The sequence below is a fragment of the Rhinolophus hipposideros genome (genome assembly GCF_964194185.1).
Source record: "Rhinolophus hipposideros genome assembly, contig: HAP1_SCAFFOLD_77, whole genome shotgun sequence".
In the NCBI taxonomy this organism is placed as follows: Eukaryota; Metazoa; Chordata; class Mammalia; order Chiroptera; family Rhinolophidae; genus Rhinolophus; species Rhinolophus hipposideros.
This window is the reverse complement of record NW_027668847.1, coordinates 108,126-129,496: the sequence shown is the minus strand read 5'-3', so window position 1 is coordinate 129,496 and position 21,371 is coordinate 108,126. Positions and strand designations below refer to the sequence as shown.

Below are 21,371 nucleotides of genomic sequence, written 5' to 3'. Positions count from 1 at the left end.
CCCAAATGTAAATGGATTGAACTCACCAATAGAAAGGCACAGAGTAGCTGATTGGATCAAAAAACTAAACCCAACCATATGCTGCCTCCAAGAGGCACATCTCAGCTACAAGGACAAACATAGACTCAACGTGAAAGGATGGAAATTGACACTCCAAGCAAATGGTATCCAGAGAAAGTCAGGTGTAACCATACTGATTGATATCAGATGAAACAGACTTCAGGATAAAAAAGGTAACAAGAGACAAAGATGGACATTTCATAGTGATGAAGGGGACTATACAACAAGAAGACATAACAGTCATCAATATTTCTGCCCCCAATCAGGGAGCACCAAGATATACCAAGAAACTACTAACAGAACTAAAGGGAGAAATTGACCAAAACACAATTATACTAGGGGACTTAAATACATCATTGACAGCTATGGATAGATCATTCAAACAAAATAAATAAATAAATAGCAGCCCTAAATGACACATTAGATGAACTAGACATAATTGACATTTATAGAGCACTTCATCCTAAAACATCAGACTAAACATTCTTTTCGAGTGTACATGGAACATTCTCAAAGATAAATCATCTATTGGGACATAAAACTAGCCTCAGCAAATTTAAGAAGACTGAAATCATACCAAACATATTCTCTGATCACAAGGCTTTGAAATTGGATATCAACTGCAAAAAGAAAGCAGGAAAAACCACTAATACATAGAGATTAAACAACATACTTTTAAAGAACGACCTGGTCAAAGAAGAAATAAGAGGATAGATCAAAAGATACACAGAAGAGTGACATCATAGGAATGGCAGCAGCGAAGAGTGACATCATAGGAATGGCAGCAGCGAAGAGTGACATCATAGGAATGGCAGCACTCTTCTATGTATCTTTTGATCTATCCTCTTATTTCTTCTTTGACCAGGTCAATGGACTCTGCTCATCACACAGAAAAGGTAAGAGACTCGTTCGAGGATTACTTGAAGCTGGGCAAATTGGGCGAGCAGGGGAAGACAGAAGGGGGCGGAGTGGCGACCTCAGCCCGCATCTGCGGCTGTGGAGACACAGAGGATCCCAGGACAGAATAGAGACCACAAGAGCCAAGACATAGGCTCTTTCCCTGCATCCCACAGCTGATCTCTCCTGCCAAGAGAGCAGCATATCCAGCATTTGAGGCAGTCACCTCAGCTGAGACCTCCAGCTGGGCCCTAGGTCAGACAAAGGACATGATCAACACACCTGGGCCCCTCCGCCCACTCTCCCAATCCTACCCCTGCCTTTCCAGAGACTCACGCTGGCCCCTGAGCTGAAGAGCAGTGTCAGTTTACAGAGGAGTCAGAGCACTCAGGATCTGGGAGGACCCGGTTTGCAGCTCTGACTCAGGGAAGAGGCTGGGAAGAGTGTGACGCTACTGGGTTGGGAGAGAGAAGACTCCTCCATCTCCAGCTCTCACCTTTTCTGGCCTGCCTAGGGCAGGGCAATTACAACTGCGGAGGCACTCCCAGGGATCAGCAGTAGGCGGCAGACGCAGCTCTGGGCTTTCATCAACTCAGAAATCTCCTGCCCTCCACACACACATAGGGAAGAAGTACCCTAAGACTCAGGAGACCTGGGCACAGGGCTGGCTGTGTTACTCTCAGTGCGCATATGTGCAGGCAAGAGAGGAAAATGCACTGACTTTGTAAAAACTGACATCCAGAATTTATGGCACCACACATCTAAAACTGCCGTCCCAGGGTCACTCTGGGCACCAGGTGAGCGTCTCTGCCTGCCCAAGACGCAGAGGACTCTTTGGTACAGGAGAGGACAACCTGGAGATTACTTGGTAGGCTTAAGCAAAGACTGACGCTGCTTTTTTTGTTTTGTTTTGTTTGTGTATTTTTGATATTTTTGCCGGTGTTGAGTGTGGGTTATCAGTTGTTTTTACATGGGTGTATTTGTTTTTTCTTTGCTGTTGGTGTTGCTGTTGTGCTGGGTGATTTGCTTTGTTCTGAAATTGCTCTATACCAGGGCCCAGCTCAAGAGGCACAAGATTCAAAACACCCTGAGGCCGACTCCAGACCAAGTTAGAGTATTATCGGGTTTGACCTACAAGTGACACACCCAGAAGGAATTCTCTACAGGCACAAGAGCCCATAGGGGCCAAGCCTCATGTGAGCAGTCAACCCTCACTCAGCAGAACTACCACTGTGGGCAGAGCCAAGATTCACAACTAGGCAGCCTAGGAGTCAATCCCACCTACTGACCAGCCAAAAGCAATTAAAGATCAACTTTAACAGGACAATATACACAAAACGAGAGTCACCTTTGGTGCACACGCAGAGGAGAAGAAGGAAGTCATGCAAGTCAAATATAAAGGACGCATACTACGTAAGATAACCAATAAAAACAAAGACCCATAAGGGACCTACCTAATACATCAAAGCAAACACAGAGAGTCAGCCAGAATGGGGAAACAAAGAAACATGTCCCAAATAAAAGAACAGAAGAAACCTCCAGAATTGGAACCAAATGAAATACAGGTAACCAACCTGTCAGAGACAGAGTTCAGAACACTGATGATAAGAATACTGAAGGGGTTTAGTGACGACATAAAGAAGGATGGAGAAATCATAATGAACAACCAGTTAGAACTAAGGAATACAATAACTGAAATAAAGAACCCATTTGAAGGAATTACAGCAGGCTAGATGAAGCAGAGGATCGAATCAGCGACATGAAGACAAGTCAGCAGAGATCACCCACATGGAACAACAAAAAGAAAAAAGAGTAAAAAACAACGAAAATGGCTTAAGAGTCCTCTGGGATAACATCAAGCGCAACAACATGCGCATCACAGGAATACCAGAAGGTGAAGAAAGGAAGCAAGGGATCGAGAACATATTTGAAGTTATAATGTCTGAAAACTTCCCTAACCTGGTGAAGGAAACCGACGTATAACTCCAGGAAGTGCAGAGAGTTCCAACCAGGATAAACCCAAACAGGCCCACACCAAGACACATTACAGTTAACACGGTAAAGATTAAAGACAAAGACAGAATCCTAAAAGCAGCAAGAGAAAGATAGCAAGTTAAATACAAGGGAACTCCTGTAAGACTATCAAATGACTTTTCTACAGAAACATTGCAGGCCAGGAGGGAGGGGCAGGAGGTACTCACAATGATGAAAAACAAGGGCCTACAACCTAGATTGCTTTATCCAGCAAGGCTATCATTTAAAATTGAAGGAGAGATAAAGAGCTTCCCAGAAAAGAATAAGCTAAAGGAATTTATTACCACTAAGGCAGCATCGCAGGAAATATTAAAAGGGCTTCTGTAAACAGAAGAAAGATGAAAACAATCTAACGACAAATTTAAAAATGGCAATAACTATGTACCTATCAATAATCACTTTAAATGCAAACGGATTATATGCTCCAATCAAGAGACATAGGGTGGCTGAGTGGATAAGAAAGCAAGACCCTTGTATATGCTGTATACAAGAGACTCACCTCAGATCAAAAGACACACACAGGCTGAAAGTGACGGCTTGGAGTAAGATATTTCATGCAAACAGAAATGAGAAAAAAGCTGGAGTTGCAATACTTATATCTGACAAAATAGACTTTAAACTGAAGAATATATTAAAAGACAAAGATGGGCACTATACATAATAAAGGAATTGGTCCGACAAGAGTACATAACCCTAGTAAACATCTATGCACCCAACATAGGAGCACCTAAATATATAAAACAGATATTTACTGACATAGTGACAGAACTCAACAGTAATATTATCATAGTAGGGGACTTCAACACACCTCTGACAAGGGACAGGTATTCCAGACAGAAAATCAATATGGAAACAATGGCCTTAAATGACACATTGGACCATTTGTATTTAATCAACATTTTCAGAGAATTTCACCCCAAAGCTGCAGAATACACGTTCTTCTCAAGCACACACGGGACATTTTCCAAGGTACACCACGTGTTAGGCCAGAAAACAAGTCTTGATTAAAGAAAATTGAAATCATACCAATTGTCTTCTCTGACCACAGCGCTATAAAATCAGAAATCAACTACAGGAAAAAAACTGGAAGACAGACAAATTCATGGAGCCTGAATAACATGTTACTAAATAACGAATGGATCAACAATGAGATCAAGGAAGAAATCAAAACATGTCTCGAGACAAATGAAAATCAAACCATGACAAACCAAATCTATGGGATGCAGCGAAAACAGTCCTAGGAGGGAAATTCACAGCATTGCAGGCCTACCTAAAGAAACAAAAAAATCACTAATCAACAGTTTATTTTCACACTTAAGGGATCAGGACAAAGAACAGCAAAATAACCGCAAAGGGAGTACAAAGAGGGACATAATAAAGGTCAGAGCGGAAATAAATGAAATAGAAACCAGAAAAACAATAAAAAACATCAATGAATCCAAGAGTTGTTTTTTAGACAAAATAAACAAAGTCAACAAACCTTTAGCCAGACTTATCAAAAAGAGAGAGAGAGAGGACCCAAATTAATAAAATCAGAAATGAAAGAGGAGAAGTGACAACAGACACCACAGAAATACAAAAATATTTAAGAAATTACTATCAGCATCTATATGCCAACAAATTAGACAATCTGGAAGAAATGGAAAATTTTCTAGAAGCATACATCCTTCCAAGGCTAACTCAAGAAGAAACGGAAAACCTGAATAGACTGATTACCACCAGGGAAGTTGAATCAGTAATCAACAAGTTCCCAACAAACAAAAGTGCTGGACCAGATGGCTTTACAGATGAATTTTACAAAACATTCAAAAAAGAATTATCACCTATTCTCCTCAAGCTATTCCAAAAAATTCAGAAGGAGGGAAGGCTCCCAAAACCTTTTTACGAGGCCACTATCACTCTGATCCCCAAATCAGACAAAGACACTACAAAAAACACACAAACAAACAAAAAACTATAGGCCTGTATCTCTAAAGAACATAGATGCAAAAACCCTCAACAAAATATTACTGAACACAATTATGCAATACATTAAAAAAATCATACACTATGATCAAGGGGGATTCATTCCTGGTATGCAAGGGTGGTTCAACATCCGCAAATCAATTAACATGATACACCACATTAACAAAATAAAAAATAAAAATCATATGATCATATCAATTAGATGCAGAAAAAGCATTGGACAAAATCCAGCAGCCATTTATGATAAAAACTCTTAAGAAAATGGGAATAGAGAGACCATATCTCAACATAATAGAGACCATATATGATAAACCCACAGCTAACATCACACTCAACGGGGAAAAGCTAAAATAGTCCCCTTAAGATCAGGAACAAGGCAAGGTTTCCCACTTTCTCCACTTCTATTCAACATAGTGCTGGAACTTCTAGCCACAGCAATCAGACGAGAAAAATAAATAAAAGGCATCCAAATTGGTAAGGAGGAAGTAAAATAGTTATTATATGCAGATGACATGATACTATATAGAGAGAACCCTAAAGACTCCACCAAAAAACCATTAGAACTGATAAATGTATTTAGTAAAGTAGCAGGATACAAAATTAATATTCAGAAATCAGTTGCATGTGTATATACCAATAATAAAGTATCAGGAGAAATTAAGAAAAGAATCCCATTTACAATTGCTTCAAAGACTATAAAATACCTGGGAATAAATTTAATGAAAGAAGTAAAACATCTATACTCAGAAAATTATAAGACACTGAAGAAAGAAATTAAAGAGGATACAAATAGATGGAAGCACATAATATGCTCATGGATAAGAAGAATTAATAGAGTGAAAATGTCCATACTGCCTAAGGCAACATACGAATTCAACGCAATTTCTATCATATTACCAAGGATGGTTTTCACAAGAATAGAACGTATAATCCTGAAATTTATATGGAACCATAAAAGATCCTGGTTGGCCTCGGCAATCTTGAGAAATAGGAATAAAGTGGGAGGTATAACGATACCTGACATCAAATTATACTACAAGGCTACAGTAATCAAAACACCACGATACTGGTATAAAAACAGATACATTGATCAATGGAACACAATAGAGAGCCCAGCAATAAATCCATGCCTATATTGTCATTCAATCTATGACAATGGAAGCAAGAATTTATGGTGGGGTAAAGACAGTCTATTCAACAAATGGTGTTGGCGAAACCTGGACAGACACATGCAAAAGAATGAAGCTGGACCACTTCCTTACACGATATACAAGAATAAATTCAAAATGCATTAAAGACATAAGTGTAAGATCTGAAACCATAAAATTTCTAGAAGAAAATATAGGAAGAAACTTTATAGACATTACCTGGAGTAAGATTTTTACTGATACATCCTCTCAGCCAAGAGAAGTAAGAGAAAAAATAATCATGTGGGATCACATCAAACTAAAAAGTTTTTTCACAGCAAAGGAAACCATCAATAAAACAAAAAGGGATCCTACTGTATGGGAAAAGATATTTGCCAATGATATATCTGATAAGGGATTAATATCACAAATCTATAAAAAACTTACTCAACTCAACTCCAAAAAAACAAACAACCCAATTAAAAAATGGGCAGAGGACTTGAGGAGACATTTTTCTAAAAAGGACATACAGAAGGCAAGAAGACATATGAAGAAATGCTCAACCTCACTAACCATCAGAGAAATGCAAATAAAAACCACAATGAGATACCACCTCACCCCAGTCAAAATGGCTATCATCAATAAATCAACAAACAACAAATGCGGGCGGGGATGTGGAGAAAAGGGAACGCTAGTGCACTGTTGGTGGGATTGCAGATTAGTGCAGACACTATGGAAAACAGTATGGAGGTATCTCAGGAATCTGAAGATAGAACTACCCTATGATCCAGTAATCCCACTCCTAGGCATCTACCCGGAGAAATCCAAAGCTCCAATTCAAAAATCTGTATGCACTCCTATGTTTATTGCAGCACTTTACACAATAGCCAAGATACAGAAACAACCGAAATGCCCATCGGTCGATGACTGGATTAAGAAGCTGTGGTACATTTATACAATGGAGTACTACGCAGCCATAAAGAAAAAAGAAATCTTATCATTTGCAACAACATGGATGGATCTAGAGAACATTATGTTAAGTGAAATAAGTCAGAAAGAGAAAGACAAGTACCATATGATCTCACTTATATGCGGAATCTAAAGAAAAGAATATGTGTATGAACTAATCAGAAACAGTTTTGGGGACACAAAAAACCGAGAGTTGTTAGATGGGCAGGGGTGAGGGGGTTGGGGATGGGGGGAAGGGTGAAGGGATTGGGGGGCGGCTGGTGACCACAGGATGGCCTCAGGGTTTTTTGAGAATTACTTTGGGGAACTTATTCAATAGTGTTTGGGGATTTTGTTGGGTGTCCGATGGACATGTGTCCTGTTTGGGAGACCACCTCAGGGATGCTGTGGATGCCTGGTCATGGCATTGTACACCAGAGACTGGACATTAATGAATGCCAACTATAATTTTATGTGTATAATGTGATGGCTCGGTGTGAGGTCGGGGTGGTGGTGGATGGGGGGAGGGGGGTTCACGGTGTGAGGGATGTAAAAATAAAATAAAATAAAATAAAACTATAAAAAAATAAAAAAAAAATAAAACAAAAAGGGATCCTACTGAATGGAGAAGATATTTGCCAATGATATATCTGATAAGGGGTTAATATCCCATATTTATAAAATATCTCAGTCAACTCAACTCCAAAATAACAAACAACCCAATTAAAAAATGTGCAGAGGACATGGAGAGTAATTTTTTTAAAAAGGACATACAGATGGGAAACAGACATATGAAAAAATGCTCAACTTCACTAATCATTAGAGAAATGCAAATAAAAACCGCAATGAGATACAACCTCACCCAAGTCAAAATGGCTTTCATCAACAAATCAACAAACAACAAGTGCTGGCCTGGATGTGGAGAAAAGGGAACACTTATGCACTGTTGGTGGGATTGCAGATTGGTGCAGCCACTATGGAAAACAGTATGGAGGTATCTCAAAAATCTGAGAATGGTACTACCCTATGACCCAGCAATTCCACTCCTAGGTTTCTATCAGGAGAAATCCAAAACTCTAATTCAAAAAAATTTATACACCCCTATCTTTATTGCAGCACTATACACAATAGCCAAAACATGGAAACAACCGAAATGCCCATTGGTAAATGATTGGATTAAGAAACCGTTACAGTTATACAATGGAGTATTTCACAGCCACGAAGAAGAATGAAATCTTACCATGCAACAATATGGATGGACGTAGAGAACATTATATTAAGTGAAATAAGTCAGACAGAGAAAGACAAATACCATATGATCTCATATGGGGAATCTAAAGAAAATAATAAATGAATGAACTAATCAGAAACAGTCTCAAAGACACAGAGGAAAAACTGAGGGTTGCTAGATGAGGGGGTGGGGATAAGGGGGAAAGTCACGGGATCAGAATGAACAGTTGGTAACCACAAGAGTGCCACGGGGATACGAGAGTCAATTTGGGGAATGTAATCAATAATTTCGTAAAGATTTTGTAGGGTATCCAATGGATACTTGTCTCATTAGGGAGACCACCTCAGGGATGATGTAGATGGCTGATCACTGCACTGTACACCTGAAGCTGAATAATGAATGTCAAGTACAATTTACATGTACATATAATACATATACATATTTTATATAAAAAATATATATATACATACTATATATATATATCTTATATAAATATATATATTACATATATATTACATATAGTTACAAGAAGCGGAGTACAGCATTAGGAATAGAGACAGTGGAAATGTAATGGCTGTGTGAGATGTCAGAGAAGCAGTGGAGGGGGGAGGGGGTTATGACTGTGTGAGGGATATAAATGATACATGTCTAGCTATTACATTGTTTTGTGCACCGGAAACGAATAAAAGAATGTGAAAAACAGAAAAAAACAGTAAACTGGAAAGGGAACAATGAAAAGCTTCAAAAAAAATAAAAAAACAAAAACTATCTTACAGAAGAAAAAAAAGATACATAGAAACAAAGGAAAATGAAAATACATCCTACCAAAATTTTGGGGATGCAGCGAAAGCAGTTTTAAGAGGGAAATTTATATCATTACAGGCCTATCTCAAGAAATAAGAAAAATCCCAAATAGATAACCTCATCTTTACATCTTATGGAGCTAGAAAAAGAAGAACAAATGAAACTGAATGTCAGCAGCAGAAAGAAAACAATAAAAATCAGAGCAGAACTAAATGAAACAGAGAACAAAAAGAGAATAGAAAAAATTAATGTGACAAAGAGCTGGTTCTTTGAAAAGATTAATACAATTGACAAATCCTTGGTAGACTCAGTAAGATAAAAAAAGACTAATAAAATCAGAAATGAGAAGGGAAGTTATCACGGACGCCACCGAAACACAAAGCATCATCCAGGAATACTATGAGGGACTACATGCCACCAAATTCAATAACCTAGAAGAAATGGACAGGTCCTTGGAAACATATAGCCTTCCTAGGCTGAATCATAAAGAACTGGAAAATCTAAATAGATCGATCACCACTAAGGAAATTGAATCAGTCATCCAAAACCTTCCCAGAAGCAAAAGTCCAGGACCAGATGGCTTCACTAGTGAATTCCACCAAATCTACAAAGAGGATATAATACCTGTCCTACTCAAACTCTTCCAAAAAATTGAAGAAGAGACAATACTCCCTAAATCATTTTATGAGGCCAACATTACCGATACCAAAACCTGGTAAGGATAACACAAAAAAAGAAAACTACAGACTATTATCTCTGATGAATGCAGATGCAAAAATCCTAAGAAAAATGCTAACAAATCGAATGCAACAATATGCTAAAAAGATTATTCATCATGACCAAGCAGATTCATCCCAGGTGCACAAGGATGGCTCAACATTCAGAAATCCATCAATGTGATTCATCCCATAAACAAAATAAAGGACAAAAATCATATGATTATATCAATTGATGCAGAAAAAGCATTTGACAAGATACAACATCCATTTATGATTGGATCACTTAATAAAATAGGTATAGAAGTAAAATACTTGAACATAATAAAGGGCATATATGACAAACCCTCAGCTAATCTCATAATTCATGATGAAAAACTGAAGCACTTTTCTCTACGTTCAGGAACACCGCAGGGCTGTCCCCTATCACCTCTGCTTTTAAGCATAGTGTTGGAAGTCCTCGCCAGAGCAATCAGGCAAGACAAATAAGTAAAAGGCATCCAAATTGGGAATGAAGAAATTAAATTGTCACTCTTTGCAGATGACATGATGCTATATATAGAAAACCCTAAAACTCCACCAAAAAGCCATTGAAAACAATCAACGAATACAGTAAAGTTGCCGGCTACAAAATCAATGTACAAAAGTCCATTGTATTCCTATATACTAACAATGAAATCTCAGAAAAAGAAAGCAAAAGAACAATTCCTTTTGCAATTGCAAGAAAAAGTATAAAACACCTAGGATTAAACTTAACCAAGGATGTGAAGGATTTATACGCTGAAAACTATAAGACATTTTTAAAAGAAATTGAAGAAGACACAAAGAAATGGATAGACATTCCATGCTCATGGATTGGAACAATCTACATAGTTAAAATGCCCGTATTACCAAAACAATATACAGATTTAATGCAATCTCCATCAAAATCCCAATAGCACATTTTAAAAAATAGAACAAAAAAATCATCAGATTTGTATCGAACCACAAAAGACATCAACAGCCAAAGGAATCCTAAGCAAAAAGAACAATGCTGGAGGTATCACACTCCCTGACTTTAGCTTGTACTAAAGGGCAATAATAATCAAAACAACATGGTATGGGCAGAAAAACAGACACATAGACCAATGGAATAGAATTGAGATCCCAGAAATAAACCCACATAAATATGGACAGACAATTTTTGACAAAGAAGCAAATAGCATACAATGGAGAAAAGACAGCTCCTTCGATAAATGGTGCTGGTAGAATTGGAAAACCACATGCAAAAGAATGAAACAGGGCTGAAATCTGTCACCGTGTACCAAAATTAATTCAAAATGGATCAAAGACTTAAGCATAAAACCTGAAATAATAAACTGCATAGAAGAAAACATAGTTACTAAACTTATGGACCTTGGGTTCAAAGAGCATTTTATGAATTTTATGACTCCAAAGGCAATGGAAGTAAATGCTAAAATAAATGAATGGGACTATATGAAACTTAAAAGCTTCTGCACAGCAAAAGAAACCATCGATAAAATAAAGAGACAACCAACTGAATGGGTGAAAAAGTTTGCAAACAGTGCCTCCGATAAGGGGCTAATATCCAAAATATACAAGGAACTCATGCAACTCAACACACAAAAAAACAAACAACCCAATTGAAAAATGGGCAGAGGACCTGAAGAGACATTTCTCCAAAGAGGACTTACAAATGGCAAATAGACATATGAAAAAATGCTCCACATCACTAATCATCAGAGAAATGCAAATAAAAACCACAATGAGATATCACCTCACCCCATTCAGAATGGCTATCATCAACAAGACAAATAGTAACAAGTGTTGGAGAGGCTGTGGAGAAAAAGGAACCCTCATACACTGTTGGGGGGAATGCTGGCTGGTGCAGCCGCTATGGAAGGCAGTGTGGAGGTTCCTCAAGAAATTACAAATAGAATTACCACATGACCCAGCAATCTCTCTCCTGGGTATCTACTCAAATAATCTGAAAACTTTGAATCATAAAGACAAGTGTGCTCCAATGTTCATTGCAGCTTTACTTACGGTGGGTAAGACAACGGAAACAACCAAAACGTCCTTCGATAGATGAATGGATAAAGAAGTTGTGGTACATATAAATAATGGAATAGTATTCGGTGGTAAGTAAAGATGAAATAGGACTATTGCTAAATGGGGTCTAATGGGGTGATGGAAAGAGAACTGGCTGGCTGGTGACCACACAATGTGAGATATAGATAATATATTACAGAATTGTACACCTGAAATCCATGTCACTTTATTAACAATTGCACCCCAATAAACTTTAATTTAAAGGAAAAAAACCCTCAAGTGGTGATATATTATAAAATGGTTCACAGTGACACATTTTCCATTACAAACATAAAACAATGGTAGGGGGAACACTATTAAATTTTACAAGTGCTACACAAAACTAAATTCAGAGTAAAAAAGTTAATTTCACACAGGAGCCTTTTACCTTGGTACCAACATCCAAGAGTCCATCGTCTGATATAGCCCGTGAATCATTCCTGCCAGGTTTCCAGGAAAGACTTTAGGGTAAAAATACACAACAAAAACAGTGAGTGCATTCCTTTACAAAAACAACAAACACAAAGGGAGCAAAATTCAGCTATCTGCATAGGAAATGAAGTTTCTTGATATGATTAAAATTTAGACGATGTTCTAGAAAAGCTATCAGTTATCTATTGCTGCCTCCACCACTCCCAACTCGTGCAATATTTAATGAAGAGACACTCTAAGTTTCCATAACAAAGAATGACAGCAAACATGTTGGCAACACCTGAGAGTACCTTGTTTTCACCAAAAGTCCTGAAGGCTGAATTGAAAACGCAATTAATAGCTGACAATAGGAACCTGAACTGGGACAAAAGCAATGACCTAAATCAAGGTAGAACGATACACTAACCCTTCTCCATGGTCTGTCCCTGGTTCAAAGATTAATCTGTGTGGGTCAAAAACGGCAGTCTTGCTTCTTTAACATAGAAAGCAGTTACTAAACTTACCCCATTCCTTGTTTTCACTCAAAAACACTACAGTGAGGTCCCTGAAATGCATGAAATGTTTGCAGCTTACATGTACAAAAGTCAAAGAACAAATATGTACGTTGTTAGCCTCCCCACTCCCAGATCACTTGTCCGCACAGCTTGCTGGCAATCTCCAAACTTGAAAACTTCAGCCTACGAAGGCATAGACTCCTGAAACAAGGTTGGGCTCAAATGACCCACAGTAGGAGTTCTCTATTTCGCTGTTCCTGGAAAACAAGCTAAATGGAGCCTCAGTCATCCACTCCCAACACAGGCATGTTACCACCTACCCAACTCCATTACTGTTTTCACAGTAATGCCCAACCCTCCATCTCCATGGGAAGGACATCAGCGCGTTGGGCAAAGAGGTGGAGGTGACGAGACACCTGCCGTGGGCCATAGATCTATGTAGTTCAGCAATCTCCAGTGCCTTTGGACTCAAGGGGACCCCCTCTGTAATTCCGGGTGCAGGTGGAAGATACCACATTCCTACTTGCTATAAAGAGAGTGTTTCCAAAGGCTCAAAGGTTTAATATGTTTTCACACAAACCTTAAATTTTCCTGGTTCCTCCAATTCAACAAGCAAAACTACTTAGACAACTACCAACATCCTGTGTCCTTCCTTCCTGTAATTTCTCTTTACCTTGTCATACCCTACCATTCTGATCTCTTTTCCCTCATCTGATGTCTAATCTCTGCTCTAAGAGCCTTATTCCTATCCCAACCTGTGTTGTTCCTATTGAAACGTGGATTCCCCTGCTAATTCCATTCTTAGCCTCTTCCATTGCATTCACTAGAGCTTTCCATAATTAAAACACTCACCCAAAGGATGATAAAGAAGGAAGTGTACTGGGCTTAGAAACCTATACTAATCTCATTTCATCACTCACTGTAGTCAAATAAGTCACTTCAATCTCTTGGAGTTCAAACTCCTCATGTGATCAACCACTTGACCAAAACATTAATGGCAGCATGAAGTACTAGGGGTGTTTGCAATAATTAATTGATAACATTCCTTCAACACCTGGAATTCTATGTATTTTTGGTTCTGTCTAGAAAAATGGAGAATACTTAGCTGGCAGAAGTGGAAAAAAATAACACAACAACAGCAACAAAACTACCCCGAGTAAAGCAGAGAAAAAGGTAAAAAATCAAGAAAAGTCATGGAAGAAGGAAGAAAGACTAGAAAAAAAGAAAAAACTTCCTAGAATGAGGGAAGCGTACTAGCTTAAATGGAAACACAGTAATGGGAGTCAGTAAGTAAAAAAATCAATGAAAAATATCCTCTCAATTTGTGCTGAATTAACACAACAGTGTATACATAGATGATCTTCACTTACAGAACAACGATTCGTCCCAAGAAGGGTACATCGCATTATCCCTGAAAACATTTATCTGATTAGGTCTTGCTTATGTACAACCTGTGGTTCTGTGGCCACAGCGAACTGACATCTGCCCTCAACACTGATGGTGAAAACAAGGTTCTCGTGACTGCTGCAATTGTCAAGTACATTAAGACAGAGCTTGGGCTAACTGGGCTTGATAGGAAACTTCTAAATCAGCACTAAGGCATCACTAAACGGGACTCTCTGAGGCCACCTGACTTGTACCTGAATCTTGAATCCAGTCCTGTCCAGGCACTTCTCAGTATAGGCTGAGGGACAAGAGAACGGACTTGGGAAACCAAGCAGGCTGAAGGTCACATCACATGTCAGCCACTTGGTAACTATGGAATCAGGGTTAAATTAATCCACCTCCTGGAACCATACTCCTCTAATGAATAAAAACGGCCGAACGGCACAGCTACTTTGCAAATCTACTGTGCCGACGACCTGGGATAACCAATGTTAGGCACATAGTATAGGGTCTAGCCCAGAGCAGAACACTCATTAAAGCTTACTGGCTTCTCTCCGCAGTCTCTTAGTTAACATGCAATTTTAGAAATCCATAAAATCCTACCTGCTTGCATGGTCGCATTGAGAACACTCATCCACTGTTAAAAGAAAAAAATTCAAATACATTGTAAATACACAATAGAAAAACACAGAACTTTGAAAGCATCAGACTGAAGTGATGAAAAAATATTTCTTTGGGAACACCCCTGAAGACTATAGTAGAGTGAATGTTACTGATACAACTGGTGGGCAATTAATACATGAAGAACTTTTACTTCCTCTCCTATATATATGTGTGTATATATATTCATATTTATATATTCATACATATATACGTACACATATGTATGTACATGCATGTACTTATGCATGTTTGTATGTATTATACATTTATATCTAATGAGAGAAAAATAAACGTGATGTGCAATCATTTGATAGCTACAAGTCAAGTGCTACTTACAATGATTGTAATCCTTACCAAACCCATCGGAGTGAACGAAAATGGTATCAGTAGTAAAATCACTATCATAAACTAACACGGTCCAATTTAAATAGCATGATTTTTCTGCACTTCTGTCATGAAGAGCAGTTAGAAGAGAGTCCACTTGTTTTGCTCTGACACAGTACCGCTGTGCCGCTCTTCAGTCAAGGGTGTTCAGTTTAGGATGAAACACCCTGTCATTAGCAGCTTAGTCAAAGGCAGTCTGCTTTGCAGCACGGCAAAACACAGGAAACAGACTCTTTCTGGCCCTCTCTCCAGTGCAGGATAAGTATGAAAGACTTTGCGATTCCAGTTTTATCAAGTCTAACCCCTGAGACTGTTTCCCTCCATTGCTGGAGAATCTATCCGGCTCACCTCATAGAGCAGGAAGGTCCAAAGAGTTATTGCTGTACAGCAGCGTGTGATGCCATTTTTCTCATCCCTCCCCATAGTGGCAAATGTGTATAGAAATCATGGTTTTTTACCTTGTAAGTCATATGTCATCAAATCCTAAGCCGATGAATAACAGCAAACAAACAAACACCCCCCCCCAAAAGACAAAGAGGTTATCTTGAATAACTACCTTCAATGACCCTGGAGTTTTAAGTTTTTAAACAGTCAAAAAGATGGCCACTGTATGATTCCAACTATATGATATTCAGAAAAAAACAAAACTATGAAGCAGTAGAAAGACGTGTGGCTTCCGGAGGTTAGGGAGAAGGGAGGGCTGAGGAAACGCCACAGAGGGTATCTAGTAGTGGATCTAGTCTGGGTGAGACTGGAAGGGGGGAGACCTGTCATTATACGTTTGTCAAACCCCACAGATTGGACCACAGCAAGAGTGAACTCTAACGTCAAGTGTGTGCTGTGAGTGGTCATGCTGAGTCAGTGCAGTTCATGGGTCGTCGTGAATGTACCACCCGCGGGCAGGGTGTCAACAGTGAGGGAGGCTCTGTGTGGACGGGGACATGGGTTTTGAGGGAACTTTCTCTACTCTCCACTCAATTTTGCCCTGAACCTAAACCTGCTCTAAAAACGAAGGCTTACTAATTAAAAAAAAAAAAGTTTTCCACTGAACCTGCTATTACCAGATATGAACACATTAATGCTATTTTCAAAATACAGTCACCTTGAAAATGAATATAAAGATCCAGTATCAGAACATGATTATTCACCCAACCGAATGAAGCATATGAAAAGCCATAAACAAAGCAAGTGATTTTTGGAATACTTACACAAGAAAATCACTGATAAACGTGACTGAACATCTCGCATTAGCATGCTGAATAGGGATGCCAAGTGAATCAAAATGGAATCGTCCCTGTACTTACAGGACAACTTTGATTCTCATTGTAAATCAAAAATCATTGTGCTGATTTTATTCAAAAGCTATATTGAAACATTAATCACACAAAAAGATTGTAATTGCCATGGTTATTGCCATAGTAATGTATGTACAATACCTTTGAAATACTCACGAAAAGGCAAAAAAGTAACCAGCACTGCAATTTTTAATGGATGATACAACCAAAACCAGTACCAAGGCACGTCACCATATTACTTGCTATTAAAATAAAATTTTAAGCTACACCAAAAATTAAGTCATGCCTATAACTGCTGTGCAGAAAAGATTTCATACAGCAGGCCTGACTGCTATCCTTTGAAAGTCCTGCTTGAATGGCTGGCCCTTGGCTGGTATCTGGAAACCTGCATATGGGGAGGGTTCCCACCATTCCCTAACTAAGTGTGGCTCACCGTGCCTGAAATGCTTGTACAAACAAGGTGGTTCATGCTGGACACTCGCTTTCCTTCTGGGAATCAGGAATGTTAGCACCTGCTAGGGGGACGCTGCCTATGTGACTGGCGTGCCATGAAAGCACTCCATGAAGGCACTGAGTCTAATGAGACTCCGGTACCACTAGACAGCATTTCACATGTGGTGCCAGAATTTAACAGTGGGGAATTAAGCACATCCTGCTAACTCCGCAGGACATGCGTCTTAGAAACTTGCGCCTGGTTCCCTCCTGTCAGACACTGTCACATACACCTTTTCTCTTTGCTGATTTTGCTCTCACTGTAATAAATCACAGGCATTAGTACAGCTATAGGCTGAGTCTTGTAAAGTGCTCTAGTGAATAACCAAACCTAGGGGTGGTGTTAAGAATCTCTAATAAATGGCATTATATGAAATTTTCATTCTTTGGGTTGATGCTTTCTACATGATTAAGGTCAGAAGGTGATTTTGCAGATTACCTATCATTAAATTTGTTTTTTTTTTATTCTTCTTTTGCAGATTCCTGTAGAGCTAGATATATTTGAATAAAGGCATAAAGAGGATAAATGAAATGATGTCAGAAAATACTGTAAAACAAGCAACCATCCTATTTTAATCAGAATAAAAAATAAAACATCCTAATGACAACATGTTCTATCAGTTCCTATATAGCAAATGAAGAGATCACACTGTCAATTTTCTACAACTAGGTAGGGTTTATGTCCTTTTTATAAGAGTTATGAATCAATCAAGTAACTGGGATAATTACAGAAAAACATATAACTATCACTTGTAGTATAATAATGTACACTGATTATAGAGTTCCTTTGCTTTCTAAACTTCTTTATTGCTTATAAAACTAAAAACATAGCTCTAGTATGAAAAAGCAGTGGTTAACAGAATATGTGAAAAGGAAACAAAAAATTATATCCATGTAGGATGAGTTCCCCATGGATATACCAAGAAACTCAACATTCAGAGGAAAAAAACGTGTCTTCCCTATTGACCTGCTGTTCTTCTCTCTCCATCTGATAATGTCCTAGTCACTCTTCTCATGTCCCATTGAAATGCTAGTGCACATTCTGGAAACCTAGGAATCATCTTAGTTTTCTCACTCCCCACTAACTTTTTACATTCAATCATCACTAAATTGTATTAACCATAACACTCTCCAGGCTCTGCTTTATTTTTCCACAGCCACTGCCCTAGTCAAACAGGGGCTCTTAGCAGATGGCTTTCACAGGGGGAAGAAATGAAACACCACCGACTCTTATTGTTGCTTCCTAAATGAATAGGATTTATTTTCAGCAAAACAAATGAGAAAGACATTAGCCAGCAAAGACCAACATGTTAAATTGAATAAATTAACCTTCCTGACTTTTTTTTCTTTCAAAATGGATGGGTGAAAAATATCACAATGGACTGATACTAGTCCAAGGAAGTAAAAGCTTCCTTTGTCTGCCACTTATTTTCATGTGCTTTTCTTCAATCTATCCTCTATGTGAGGGGCCAGCAAACTCCAACCTGCCATCAATTTTTGTAAATAAAGCTTTACTGTAGCACAGTCTTGCCTATTCAGTTGGCCCACGACTGCTTTCACACCATGATGGCAGATTTGAGTAGGTATGACAGAGACCACATGGCCTAAAATCAGGCCCTTTACAGAATAAGCTTGCTGGTCCCTGCTTTATACCACAACCAGAGTGTCCGAATGCCGTCTCATCTTGTTCCTAGTCTGCTCAAAACTCTCCCATGATCCCTGCAGTAACCATTGCTGAGTCCCTGCCCACTTGCCATTTCTTCATCTTCATTCTCACTGGAGAACCACAATGCTGTGTGGATATTTACTGTCCCAATACACAAAGAACATGGCCTCTCTCCAGCTCCACAAAGAAAAATGATTATACTAAGCTAATCACAGTGACTGCTTTACCCCTAACTGCTGTGGGAACCAGCATGTGCTGTACCCTAGCCTGGAAATGTTAAGGGATATACTGGCAGCCTCTCAGTCTTCTTCCTATTTAAAAGAATCACATAGCTGAACATCACCGTTTATCAGGGAAACAGATATCAAAACCACAGAGCAATACCACCTCATTACTCTCAGATGGCTACCATCAAAATGGCACCATATAACAAATGTCGGCAAGGAAGTGGAGGAAAGGAAAAACAGAGCCTGCACTGTTTTTGGATTTGTAAATTGTTATATTCACTGGGGGAAACAGTATGGAGATTCCTCAAAATATCAGAAATAGAACTGCCATGAGATCTTGCAATTCTACTTCTGGGTATTTGTCCAACAAAAACCAAAACAGTAATTTGAAAAGACATCTGCACCTCTATGTTCACTGCAGCAGTATATATAATAGCCAGGATATGGAAGCAACATAGGCGTCCTTCGATAGATGAATGCATAAAGAGGATTTGATATGTGTGTGAGGTGTGTGTGTGTGTGTGTGTGTGTATACAGTAATACTATAACTGATATTAGAATAATTAACTCATCCTTAATATAACTGATATAATAATAACTCATCCATAAAAGATGAAATCTTGCCCTTTGTAACAATGTGGAAGTTCCTAGAGGTATTATGTTAAGTGAAAGAAGACAGAAAAAGACAAATACCTTATGATCTCATTTATATGTGGAACCTAGAAAAGCAAAACAAACAAAACAGAAACAGACCCATAGCTACAAAAAAGCAACTTGATTTTTCCCAGATGAAAGGGAGTTGAAGAGATGAACGAAAAAGAAAGTGAATGAGAAGTACAAACTTCCAGTGATGAAATATCTAAGCCACAGGGATGTATTAACAGCACAGGGAAAATATCAATAATATTACAGTCACTTTGAAGGGTGATAGATGCTTACTAGACATATTGTGGTGATAACCTCGCAAGGTATATCAGTGTCAAATCACTATGTTGTACACCTGAACTGATATAATGTGGTATGCCAACTATATACCACAGAAACGCAGTCCTTCAGCCTTTGGATATTGTCCTGTGAGAATATGATGCTTGGAGCCGTTGCTAATTAACCAGCCAGCAAATGAGACTTAAACAAAACACTGACAACCTCACAACTGAAACAGGGACAACAACAGGCAACTCATGGCATCACAGAACCACCAAAACCATCCTGGTGCCTCCTGTTGTAACCACTGTTAATTAGGTCACCTATTACCTGCAGCTAAACTATTCTAACTGATATATTTCCCAAGGCCTACAGGATAAGAGCAACTCCTTTCTCTAGAACTAAAGACTTTCTTAAGCTCGCCTTACCTAGGTGTTCACCACCTTCTCAACCATTCCCACAGCACGCTTTTTATACCATCAAAACTGAACTGCTTGTAAATCCTGCGAAGTTCACTGTGTATCTTAGCCTATGTCTGCAGTTCCTTCTGCCAAACCTGTAATCTTGATTATTGTTTCCCCTGCCCAACACGGTCCTGCCTCTTTATCTGGCCAACTCCCACTCACACTGCATACTTCCCTTAAATCCTACCCAGGTTTTTACAACCGAAATCATCATCATGGACATAAAGTGTCTGGCCCACGAGATCTGACAATTAGGTTCACGAAGTCATCCTAGAAAAAGTGCTGCATACCTCATTGCTGAATATCACTATGGTCACATTCTAAGTACTGCCCTTGGGAAGCTGTGCACCGATGCTAGTGCCTAGTCCACCCTTCAAAGCAATTTTGGAACTCTTTTTCTGGAATGGCCATCAGAGCTGTTGTTGTATTACTCTTGATGTCCCGAATGTCATCAAAATGTCTTTCTTTCAGTATCCTTTATCTTCGGGTAAAGAAAGAAGTCATTGGGGACCAGATCAGGTGAGTAGGGTGAGTATATCAATACAGTTATTTGTTTACTGGCTAAACACTCCCTCACAGACAGCGCCGTGTGAGCTGGTGCATTGTCGTGATGCAACAGCCATGAATAGTGGGCCAAAGGTTGAGGTTGTTTTCTTCTAACATTTTCATGCAGTCTTTTCAGAACTTCCAAAAACTAAACATGCTTAACTGTTTGTCCAGTTGGTACAAATTTATAATGAATAATCTCTCTGATATCAAAACAGGTTAGCAAAATTGTTTTGATTCTTGATTTGGACTGGAAGAACTTTTTTGGTCATGGAGAATTGGCTGACGTCCATTGTGCACTTTGATGCTTTATTTTAGAATCGTATTGGTATACCCAGGTTTCATCACCAGTGAAAACACGGCTCAAAACATTGTCTTGCCTCTCCAAAAGGTCTTGGCAACCTTTGACTCTCCTTTGCTTTTGTTCATCGGTGAGCCCCTTTGGATCTATTTTTGCACACACCTTTCTCATGCCAAGATTTTCAGTTAAAATTTTCCTAACTGTTTCTGTATCGATGTTTACTT

General features: G+C 38.8%; 1 protein-coding gene across 1 annotated transcript in view; it reads right to left on the bottom strand.

The window, feature by feature from the left end:
• LOC308495748 (uncharacterized protein) overlaps window positions 1–21,371 on the bottom strand; it is a 43,702-nt gene that overhangs the window by 7,165 nt on the left and 15,166 nt on the right. Inside the window, exons 4-5 of the mRNA XM_081080725.1 lie at window positions 14,789–14,822; window positions 12,262–12,334 (exon numbers count right to left, since the gene is read on the bottom strand). Of these exons, the coding sequence (XP_080936851.1) occupies window positions 12,262–12,334; window positions 14,789–14,822 (107 nt within the window). The remainder of the gene's footprint in view (window positions 1–12,261; window positions 12,335–14,788; window positions 14,823–21,371) is intronic.